Below are 13059 nucleotides of genomic sequence, written 5' to 3'. Positions count from 1 at the left end.
GAAATTTTGCCAATCTGCTCACCAAAATTTTATTCCTCAATGAAAATCATTGTATGATAGCTTATTTAATGAGCAAAATATCAGATAACTGTAAGGCATTTTTTCTTACATTTTGGGCATGAACTTGTTTGATATCACAGGAGGGGAGGAAATATCCATCTCGCCAGCAAATTATTCTCGCCAACTGATTACTCCTGGACTATATAATCCCAAAAGGGATTACTCCTTCACCAGTTGAAATTGTGAAAAATCTGGAAATCAAATTAAAAAAACTTTCACAATTTTAGGGGAAGGGGCATACACAGTGTCCTCCGTGTACCTAGTCTCAGTAAAGACATCAGTTGACAATTTACAAAAAAAAAAAAGATTTCAAGCTTTAGCAGAAGACACTTGACCTCAGTAAGAGTTGTCTTTCTTAGCTCAAAATTCCAATATGAATTCTGATTATTGCAATAAATCAAGGTTTGAATAGAGGGAGCTGAACAACAATATAAAAACTTTCTAAAAGTATTAACCTACAACCTGAATCATAATGTAATTAAATATGGGTTCTAACAGCCAAACAAGTCATGTTTAATTGCGGTTCGTGGAGGCACTGAATATCGGGCGAATGACAATAATCAATCTTCCGCACAAAATAGTTTGTGGCAACTAATAACCATTACAAAATTTCTCAAAACAATTTTGTTGTCTTATTGAAATTGTACATTAATTCATTTCATTAAAATAAATGCAGATTATGAATAAAAGAAAACGAATTAATCAAAAAACCAATTCCAGCAGGTACTTGCAGACGAAACATATCCTTACGCACAAATTAGATGTCGGAAAACTGCAGCAATCACTCTATCCCAACAGGTTAGTTAGCTAGTGGCCTAGGTTTGCGACCTAGAAAAGCATGTCATCTGCACAATTTTGTGGGAACCAACAAAGCATACTTTAACTTGTTGGTAAATTTGCTAATGAACAGAAACATGGTACAATTTTATGTTTATTTTGACGTTTAGTAGGTCTCCTCCATTTTTCAGTCTGTCTCTCCTGTCCCGTCATGCAATGATTTTAAGGTCAATTTACTATTTAGACACAATTCTACACTCACGTCGGAATAAAGACTTAAGTGTATAACATCGCAAGTGCTTGTTGTCGTAAGATATGTGCTCTAATCTGTTGATTTATTCGTCTGTACTATCTTCCGCCATTATTCTCTCCTTTTCGTCAAGGGGGCGTGGCCACACTAATATAATAAGGCCACGCAATAAAATATTTTGTGTACTCAAAGAATATAGCTGTACCAGTAACAGAAAGAACTATTCATATTTGAATTTCAGTATGAAAACGCAAATCAATGTACAAAGATGTAGATCCAAATTATTTTTAACCGCTCTTACAAACAAACAAATAATAAAAGATCAAATACAGAACCTAAGTTATAAATATAAATTGCTATATGTATAAGCAAAAAAACATCATCAAGTCTTTTTATCTATTTTAAAATATGTTGCTTATTTAAGGAATATTTCTTATTTTTGATCAGGTTATAGAAAATAACATGGTTTGAAGAAATTGCACTTAAAAACTCTGAAGCGGTTTCTAAAAAAATTAAACTGGCACAAGCCATGTGTTTTCTGTATAATGTTTTCGAAGGTTAGAAACATTATACCATAAATAATTGTATTTCTAATAATTTCAAACAAAAGTAATAATAATATGGGGGCAGGCATTGCCTAAATCAGTGAGCACCATGAGTTTTACTATACATGTACCGTCTGTGCAAGACTCGTAAAAATAATTAAGGCCATTACAAAGAGGAGGGTCGGCCCGGATGAAATTTTTGCTTTGCAAGTGCAATATTTTTATTATATTTAAGCAACAACTGAAATCAATATTTCTATTTGAAAATCTGTCTTGTTTATTACTGGGGAAGTTTTTTTTCGAATAAATGAATAACTTGAAAATTTTGTTCCCAAATTCCAACCCCATATCCCTTTCCCCTCTCAAAATGGTTGATAACTTTATAGCACTTCGCAATACTTTACATTTTTTATCCCTTAAGGGCATCTCTAGCAAAATCCATTTTAGTTTTGGCCGGTCAGATTAATCTGTACAGATACTGAAATTATCAGAGTTCTCCACGGATGGTGGGATTATTTTATACATATCATGTGACATAAACATAATTCAGATGACAGCTGCAAATTCCAAACAAGAAAATGATTGCCTTTCCTATCTTAGAAAAGCTATGCTTCGATTTGATAATATAATCAGAGTTATATTTTTTTCCAAGGTGGGTTAGCTTGTTGACATCAGTGAAAGTGGAACAGTGGGGATACACGTATGTACATCCACATGATTCCTGTACTTTTTAAAAACATCATATTCACTTCTTTTAATAGGTAAAAAAAAAATAGAGAAATTAGAAAAGATGAATTTGTTTTTACTGAAATATATTCTTAACCTATGTATTTTTATTTGTTTGATTTAAGGAAGCGATGAATTTTCTCTGAAGGACAGTCACTTTTTGTTACTTCCAGTACATGATTTTTTTTTTTTTTTTAGTATATTTGGGAACCTTAAGGGAAATTTAGATAGTACATGTAATAACTGTAGAGCTCACTCCGCTTTGCGGTGCTCACTATTAAGAATATGTTTATATCAAAACATTATTTTATTTGGGATACATGTATTTTGAAAAGCAGAATGCGGACTAATCAACATTAAAGATTTCACAGTACCAAAGTAACTTGGTTTGCTCAAAGAGAACCATCCGATTAGAAAGCTTGTACAAATGAAATTAAATTATATCATAGTAAAAAAAATCACACAAAAAAGCTTTAGTGTTACAAAAAAGCAGACAAAGAGTAATCAAGGGAACAAAGATTCTAGCTGAATTTAAAAGAATGTAATCCAGGAACAAAGACCAGACATAGTAAACAAACAAACACAACAAAGAACATATAATAAATAAAATAATACAAAGTAACAAAAATAAATGAGCAACTCAGACTCCACTAAAAAAATTGGAGCATGGACCAGGTGCACCAGTAGGGTAAGCGTCCTCTGCTTTTCTAGAAACACCCGCTGAGTTTCTCAGAAAAAGTTAAGTCTGTTAGAAGAAAGGGGAAAGGAAAAGTATGACACATTGAACAAATCAGTTTTATTCAACGTGTCATAGTTTTCCTAGTTATAAAACCAACATAAACTTGGCTTCTTATAATTCTTTGATATGGTGAATCTATCTATATTTTATTTTTGTTTTGATTTCTTAGTTGGTTTAAATTATAATCCAAAACTAAACTTTAGCTAAAATTCAGGTCTTACTGCTCTTTGATATGCTATTTACACTTCTTATTTTTGAATTCTGGTTTAAATACCTGTGGTTATATCATGCTGAACCCAGTAGAACATTATATTTTCAATATGGTCAAATGGGAAGCCTTTTTACTACTGTACATGTATCTCTCTTTATTGATTTCTATATAGTCACAATTATTATAATAATAATCAACTCTCGGAAACTGTTAAACAAGGTTTTATAATATTTTCGTAGATTTTTAATTAAATTAAAGAGAAATCAAGGGAACCATAAGTTTAGTAAAAATTGTGCACCTCTTATTTTATTTTTCCATCTGAATGACTTTGGAGTTTCCTGGTGCAAAATACAGAATTTGTCATTTGTTGACTAAGAGAGATCAACATCTTATCTGCAACTTCTCTGAAACCGCTGAATGGAATTTAATGAAACTTTCACAAATTCTGTATTCCATGATGCTATTGTGCACCTCCTATTTTGTTTTTCACCTGAATGCTCAAATCACTTAAGTGGGTTTTTTTTTTTTTTTTTTTTTGGGGGGGGGGGGGGCGAGCAGGGTTATCATCAAGTGAGCATTGTTATAATGTTTTTTCATCAGTTTCAAAACTTGCAGTGTACATTGAACATATTTTTATTAACATTTAACTTGGCTTGTTCGAAGAACAGGCAGTAACTCTACATTTTAAATTCACTATAATTTATTTTTCCATGATATATTTTTTTTCAGAATGGATGAAGAAGATGACATGTGGAAGAGAAAAAAGGACAATGAGCTGCACATACAAAACAATGCAGGCTATATTGAACATTCCGACAGAACAACAGACCAAATGGTTCAACAAGAGTATGGGTCTTCATCTCAGGGACTGGGTGACTTGAGCAATAGGAAAGATAATGATCATAGTCTTCCTGATAAAGATGGCAATATTTCTTCGTTTATTAAAATGTCTGACGATAATGGTCATACATGTTCAACTGTAAGCAAAATACAAACATTTGATACCCAAAATATAAGATGTATTGATATATTTCTTCAAAAGGTCATTGATGAAAACAATATGAAACCAGTTGAAAGTTCAAATTTTGTGAAACCCAACAAACAGGGAACACAAAATGTGAAATTCACATTACTTGGTAGAATGTGCACCGGACCAAAAAGACTGAGTGCACAAATAGATATACATCCAGTCATTGGTGTTGATGTGAAGGAACTACCAACTGATACATGTACAACCATTCTCCAAACCACACAAATAATCAAAGGCACTAATGGAAATTCAGTTCAATTACAGGAAGGCAATGAATACAGTAGTTTACCAGGCACTACTGACCTAAGCAAACTAGTACCTCAACCAGTTGCTGAATTACGATCAAATGACTTCTCAGATTTAAAAGCCTTAGTTAGTACTGCTGATGATATGAAGTCACATGTAAGTTCAGATGTCACATCTTCTATTGTTAGTGAAGAGACAGATAGGAAAAGGTATTCTTATTCTTCTGGAGAGAACCAAGACTTTGATAATTCAGATGGTGATAGCTTTATAAAATCTGCGGCTGAAAAATTTGAGAGTGTGAATGTTTGGGACGAAGAATATACACTACTGAAAAATAAACTGTTGGGAAATGATCCTCTGGTTTATCAAGAGAAGGAATTAGAGGATCCATTTACAACAGACTTTGATAGGATTGGAAAGACAGCAAGAAAAAGGAAAGGGAAGAAACCAACATTTGTACAGTCAAAAATAGAAGATCCAATTGTCAGTACATCAGAGGAAGAATCTCACGATGAGTTTCTGTCAAAGTCGAATGAGACAATTTATGCAACAGTTGATCGGATATATGATAATGAACCAGATTTGACTGCACCAATGACACCTGAGATGAAGAGATTACAGCAAAAGTTACATCCCTTTGCTATTACCTCCCCTAGCTTCAACAAGGCTGCTGCTCCTGCTGTTATGACAACTTCTATCCACCATACTGGGACTGTTGTTACTGTTTCCATAGTAACAAAGAAATCTCAGAATACATTTGATCATTTGACATCATCCAATTTGAGTACAGGTGGAATCATGGCTTTAAATTTTAAGAAAGGGCAAACAACATATGATGACATTTTGAATGAGGCTACTGAAGACCAAGAAGAATCAAATGAAAATGAATCTAAAAAGTCTTATACAAATGTCATGGAAAAACTGAAAGCAATTGATACTGGTGAGGAGGAAGAATTACATAAACTCCTAGACAGAATGGAAATAAATGTTCAAATTCTTGATTCTCAGCTCATTCAACATGGAGAACAGAAAAGATGGCAGTGTCAACTTTGCTCCAAATCCTATACCACCAAACATAACCTTGTCACACATATTCTTGACCACAATGGAATCAAACCTCATCTGTGTATGGTGTGTGGTAAATACTTCAAACAGCTCAGTCACCTCAATACACATATGCTGACTCATGATAACATCAAACCACACATTTGTAATATTTGTGGGAAAGAATTTACACAGATAAGTCATTTGAAACGTCACCAAACTGTGCATTTGGAAAGTAGGCCTTATATTTGTGACCTTTGTGGGCGTGGCTTTGCATATCCAAGCGAGTTAAGAACTCATAAAGAGAAACATAACTCAGAAAAGGAAAAATGTGAGGAGTGTGGGGAAGAGTTTGAGTCGGTTAAGGCACTGAAGCTCCACATGGTTGTCCATGAGAATAGGGAAGAGCTTATCTGTAAGCACTGTGGGAAGGTTTTCAGGTATCCTAGTCAATTGAAAGATCACATGATTACCCATGAAGGGACAAGACCTTATATTTGTACTGAATGTGGAATGGACTTCATGAAGGTTTGTATACTGGTAATATTAAAGAATTGAATGTTTCTTCAGGGTATAAAAGCATTGACTGTAGCACATTTTCAATGAAGCATACTAGTGCTTCATGTCCAAAATAGTATATGATACATTTGTGAAATACCTGTATATTTCGTCTAAGATACAGCTACCTTAAAAATTAGCACAACCTGTATGATAAGTGATGAAATAGATGAATCAGCAATTAGCCTACTGTATTAATTCACCATATAAATTTTTTCACAATTACAGATAGCAAATATTAGTATCCCAACAATCTTTTTAAATTCAGTTTTTTTAAAAGGTGACTTCATTTAAAAAAAAAAAAAAACAAACCAAAAACATCTTAAAACAACCAACCATGTTGCTTATACTTGTGATTGTCAGCCTTTTAAGAAATTCGCAACACCCATTGTACCTTGCAGGAGCATCACCTCAAAGCCCACCAATTTACACATTCTGGACAGAAGCCATTTTCTTGTCAAATATGTGGCAGAGCATTTAATCAGAAAGCCAACATGATGCGACATGTGCTGATACACAGTGCTACAAGGGCATTTAAGTGTGAAATTTGTGGAAAAACCTTCACACAGCCACAGACATTGAAAGCCCATCAAGTGGTTCACAGTAAAAATAAACCATTCCAGTGTAAATTCTGTGGTAAGTGGATTGTTGGATCTGTCATTTTTGTGAAAAAGTAATTTAAAGCTATTGTCAATTTTGAGAAAATGCTATAATTCAGAACTGTTCTTTTCTCTTCGACCCTACATTTTTTGTCAGTATGTGGAGATACTAAAACTTAATGTTTACCCTAGAAGATTTAGATGAAATTCAAATAGGAGGAAGCTTTGGCACAAAAGAAAAACAGACTTATCCATTTAAAAAAAAAAATATGTCAGAGGTCTAGGTATGAAATATTCTAAAATAAAATTTTTGAGACACCGCTCTTGTTCTAACTGCAGTGTTACAGATTGAACACATCAAGTTGTTTATAATCCATGGTTAATACCTTCTGTTTATGAATGAGAGCTGAAATATGGCTGTTTTACAATGAAAAAATGCATGTTGATTTTCCCAAATTTTTTACGTAATATTCCCAAAATCCAGCTATTGAATTTTTCAATATGGCATGCCCAGTCAGCTAGGGCACACCAAATATAATTTCCTATTTCTTTTTTTCAAAAACATGAAAAAACTTTAAATTTCTCTTTTCCCTTGCTTAGCTTTTGTTCAGAAAGGTGTTTCATTGTAACCAGCTGTATAATGTGATATTATTATCTTTCAAATTTCACAGTTTGTTGTGTAATGTGATATTTTTTCCTAAATTGAAAGGCACAGGTGCCTTTTAAAAAAAGCTAAATAATCACTGTTACAGGTATTAGTGACAGTTGCATTAGAATGGAGATAATTATATTATTTTTGAAAATTTGTAGTCGATAATCTTGATTTGATCTATTGATTGTGGCAAATAATTCTTCACTGTATTAAATTCATAATTGATGCATCCAAATCCTTAAATGCAGTACTTAAGTTATCTCATAAGTTTACAGATTTCTTTTAATATTAATTGCAATACTACAAATAGACAAAAATGTAAAGTATTTTTACTGTGTATGATATCATCTGAATATCTACCAGGTATTTCATTTATTGTAAATTCCTGATTTAAACAGTGTATTTGTAAGGTTGTGTCTTTTATGTGTTTTTAGGGAAGCAGTTTGGAAGGTTACACAATTTACAAGGACACTTACACATGCACAATGATACCAAACCATATTCCTGTTTTTGTGGTAGTACGTTTACTCTGAAAGGTAATATAGTGTTTTAGACTGACTGTGAAATATCTAGAAAATTTCAAGGCTGTGTTACTTGTAGTAAGTAGCCACAAGAAAGCTACAAAATGTATCAACAAAATTCTGAGTTTACATTTTTATAGAGCTCAGCTGAGTACATATTTAGGTCATTAGCAAGAAAATACCCTTACAACAGTTTTACTATTGCAAAATTTTCACCTACAGCTTAATCAATACATTTGTGTCATATTATTATGTTGTAGAGATAATTATCAAAAGTAGTCAATCATAACAAATGCTTTTTAATTTAATGCAAAGGACAAATGGATAAAGCAATATTTATTCGAAGTTAAGAATATCAAGAGACTAAGATGATGACACTAAAATACTGATGAACATTATAAGCACTTTTATTGCTGAAATGAAATGTGCTGGAATTGTGCTTTAATTTGCAATTTAAAAAAATTTTTTTTTTTTTTTTGCTCTTGAAGGTAACTTGAACAGACATAAGAAGGTAAAGCACGGCCTTGAAGAATCTACGGAAGACATGGAAGAACAAGCTGTGAACTTCTTGAATGAAATGTCGTCCGGTCGAGGGGTCCAGAATGAAAATGACGATAACACTGAACAGGCATTGTCATCACCTGATTCGAAGTCCCCTAGAAAAGGGAGAAAATCAGTTCCTAGGAAACTGCTTCAAGGTCAAAGTGTCAACAACCAAGGTCAGGTAGTCAATACTTCAAGCTTACTGGAAGAATCAGACGAGAATACTTTAAATAACGATGATAATTTTTCTAAGTATTTGTATAATTCACTTGTTGATGGAAATGAATTTGATAAAAATGAAAATTTTGAGAATGATTCTGTGACCTTGGATACAAGCATGACATTGAGCATTGAGACCTCACCTGGTTCAAAATCCTTGAGGAAAAGGAAAAAGCCAGAGAGAGTTTTTGGCATGGAAACTTTTGAAGATAACAATTTTGACATGGTTGAAGAGGTTATTGAAGAGACAGACTACATTCCAAATAAAAAGTTAAAAATCAACTCAAAGAGCACAAAACTTGATTCTCTGTTGAAAGAGAAATTTAGCAAGTAGTTTTTTCTTTGATATAATTTTCAGTAGTTATCAAACGATACCGTCCATCTTATGTTTTTACTTACTACCGGTATTAATTTTGTATATGGTAGATTTATTTATAAATGCAAGTTTGTTATTTTAATGTTCATTTAGTAAGTTGAAATCATGTAGTTACTGCAATTGTACTTATTTTCACTAATTTCACGATGATGCACTCTCCATGAAAATAAATACACAGAAAAGAGAATTTCTACAATTATCTTATATGCAAAAACTATGCTTTCTGCAAAAATTAGTATCTGTGAATATGTCCATAGACCAGTAATCGTGATAATAAGTACAATTACAGAATTTTTTGGATAAATTCAAACCATCTTAGCATTATATTCAGTTTCTATAGATTGAATATATATATGTTATAGGTGCTTAATGTAGATAAGACAAGGGTCTTTGTTTGAATTTAAAATAAATTTCTTTATTACATAGATAGCAGTGATTTACCAAATGTTTGCAGTGTAATTTTTTTGATAATTCACACTGATCACTCGTGCCAAGAATGCATTAAGATTTAATTTGTGCGTGGAACAAGTTTCGCACACTCGTTAAATGTAGGTGTTCTTCGGCACTCATGATCACGTTTTGGTTATTTACTCTTTCCAATTAATTATCCCATTGTTAAATGTTTGTTGTTGGAAAGTATTCTGCTTTACATGTACCAAATCCTGCTGACTAGATTTATTTTTATTCTACTAACTACGTACATTTATATATTTAAGGCCAGTTTACATCTCAACATTTATTTTATTAGATTGTAGGTGTAAGATACATATTCACAGTTTCTTTATTGTTAGGCTGGTTTGGAAAACCATACAAATTTTCAAGACAAGAAAATTGGAAAAGGAAATTGTTGGTTAACCTTGCCATAGTATTGTTTACTATTACATACCACAAGCCTAAAGCAACACTTGTATAATACTGTACCTGGGCAACTTTTCTCTTACGTTTATTTGATTAGCAGTCTTTATGAGAATCAAATAGGAGGTGATTCATGAGTGTGAAAATCCCAATAAACACATTTTATTTCATAATTCAGAAACAGTTACAGACCACAAAACCAGTCATAGTTTGTCATTTGGTTATTGCACTTTTGTTGTTAAAATTATACGTGTAGATTGTGTATGAAATTGGCACTTAATGAGCAAGAGTTATCATTCTTGATTTGGTTGTGATATGGAAGTATCATACTGTACAATTGAATTTTTACTTAAAAAAATTTGGTTTTACATAAAAATTGCCCACTTGAGAGGGTGTCAATGGGGGAGTATCTCCCACATGACTTTGTTCAGAAGGTTTAAAGGTTTGCTTAAGTTCTTACCTCAGGAACTAACCCTAGTGAAAGCAGCTTCAACGAAAATGGATACGATTGTTTGTTATTCTTCACAAACATATTAAGTAGCAGTCTTCATAAAAATCAGACAGAAATTTGTTATTCTTCACTTACATATTAAGTAGCAGTCTTTATAAAAATCAGACAGAAGGTGATTCATGCATGTCAAAAACACACCATTTTCACTTTTATTTCTAACTCAGTAAAGGTTACAGATCACAAAACTGGTCTTAGTTTGTCATTTGGTTCTTGCACTTTTGAGATTAAAGTTATATTGATTGTGTATGCAAGAGTTATTGTTCTTGATTCGACTTGATTTGGTTGCTTTGAGTGGGAGATCAATGTTTAGTTTTCTCAAAAGTACAGATCTGAATACAGAAAGGACTATTGTTACTCAAAAGTATAGTATATGTAGACCAAAAAAGTATAAATTGTTTGGTTGGTTTTTCTACACCATGAATCACTTCTACATTAGGCAGTGTCTGAATTTTATATGGACTGGTACTTAAAGCATTTACTTTGGTATTAGTACATGTAATTGTTTTTTTTATATTCATGAACTAGTTTTATTAGTTCATTGTTTAATTGTTATGTATTGATAAGTAATTTATTGAATAATTGTAATATAAACCCTGGTTCTGGGGTTTTAATACCTAATATATTTCAATCTGTTGAAACCAAATGTTCCTTCTGGATTATTTTTTCTTCATCTATAATCATTGGCCAGTATATTTTGTATTCGTGTAATACATTTTTTTTTTCAACATGAATTTCCTGTACACTCCCTTTATAAAGAAATGTTGTTGTTTTCATGTACATATATAGAAGATGTAGGTAAGCATTGAAGCCATTTCTTATAATGATGTCACATCACAATCAAACTGGTAAAATACATGTACATTAGATATGATGCATTAGATACGAAGCATTTTTTAAATGATTTCCACTGTAATTGAGCCTATATATTTAATTATATAGCTCGTGTGAGATTATTGTATATCAAGCCTCTATGTAACCTTTACATGAGAAATGTGTACGGTAAATTTTATGTAAAAATCACTTGAAAATTTCAAGTAAAGCTTACTCATGTCAATTTTACATGAAGTACAGATTGCATTTATTATCTATTTTTGCATGTGTAGGTTGATATAACATAGGTTTATATATAGTTCTGACCTTATTGTGCTAATTAAGCATCTGTTTTGTGTATACACATGACTGTATGCTCTTCCCTTAATTTTTTTTTGATTCTCAATGAATGTATATTATGGAGTTCAAAGTTCATTGTTATTATTTCCTAACTGTTGACCAATGTCTTTCAATTTCAAACATAGCATTTTACTTCTTGCTTTTTGTTATTTTTCTAATCTTGCTGCTGTCCTGTTGTTAATGTTATTTGTTTATTTTATTGACTGAAATATTCCGTCATACTTTATACTGTAACAGTTTGTAGATGAATTTATTCATGGGAGTTATGTGTGTGTTTTGATGATTGAAAAAAATGTCTTACCAATATCGTACTGTGAAAGTATCATTGATCATGGGGTACTAATTTTTGTGGTTTTCATGAGTTTACTAAACCATTAAATTTGGTTCAAAATTATGCCTAGGAATATCAGGAAAGTTTTTTCTTAATTAATGAACGGACAGAAAAAAAACAAGTGACGGCAATCGCACACACGACTCTTAGAGGTGAGATAAAAATGAAAAAGCATTACCATCTCCATGTCTGCTCCAATATTTTATATTGGTTTATGTTCTTTACATTCCATTATACATGTACATGTATATATTGTGAAAACTCCAATAAGATATATGACACGACATTTAGTAAGTGTTTTATGCAAATATTGCAAGATGATAAAGCAATAATGTATCACCATGTATATGTGGGGTGTCAAACTTCATACACGACAACTGTATTGTTAGCCAGAAGAATTTGTAGCTAGACCTCCGGTCTGAGACTGGTAATTTTTGCCGGTTTGATAAAAATTACATAGAAGAAAATTGTAAAGAATTGATATCAAGGATGGTTATATATTTCACTGAATTTACAACACTTGGAATTTTACATAGTCCCTAATTTATTGGTTTATTAGTCTAATTTTATTAAATTGAATGATTACTGTTAATTATTTCTCAATAATTCTGCTCGCCCAATTGGATAAACATTATATAAATTTGTTGATTTTATTATATTTCATTGTATTGATGTTGAATTGTGACATCAACTTCTTATTTACATGTGGAATAAATTGAAACTTAATCAGCCTATGAGTTGCCTTTGTAATAATCATAGAATATCCATATTTATTTATTTATTAGAGGGTGTATACTGTTTTATCTTTGTCTGTGTTTCCGTCTGTAACAATTATTCTGTCATACTTTACTCAGCAACTACTCGTCATTTGAAACTCATTCTCCCTATAGGTATGCCATATAATGGGATCCATTTTTGGGGAAATTTGACAACGACCTCATATTAACAGAGGATTTGGTTTATTTTCCTTCTAACATGATTGAAAGCGGGGAATCATTAGTGAGCCATCACTTACAGATTTCTTGTTTGGTGTTGTTTCTAGAGCATGATTTAATTGTTGACAATCCCTAATAAACTTAGTCCTGCCAAAAATATG

General features: G+C 32.0%; 1 protein-coding gene across 1 annotated transcript; it reads left to right on the top strand.

Moving 5' to 3' along the window:
• The first annotated feature begins 811 nt into the window (after positions 1–811).
• Positions 812–12692, top strand: LOC148621437 (uncharacterized). The gene is made up of 5 exons (XM_088575820.1): positions 812–858; positions 4038–6156; positions 6588–6822; positions 7872–7973; positions 8447–12692. Exons 2-5 carry the CDS (start codon positions 4039–4041, stop codon positions 9052–9054), a joined length of 3063 nt encoding a protein of 1020 aa, XP_088431946.1. The 5' UTR covers positions 812–858; position 4038; the 3' UTR covers positions 9055–12692.
• Positions 12693–13059: the final 367 nt, after the last annotated feature.

This window comes from Perna viridis, chromosome 3 (genome assembly GCF_037379345.1).
Source record: "Perna viridis isolate PV_CMFRI_1.1 ecotype Kerala chromosome 3, ASM3737934v1, whole genome shotgun sequence".
Lineage (NCBI taxonomy): Eukaryota > Metazoa > Mollusca > Bivalvia > Mytilida > Mytilidae > Perna > Perna viridis.
This window is presented reverse-complemented; position numbering and strand designations above follow the sequence as displayed.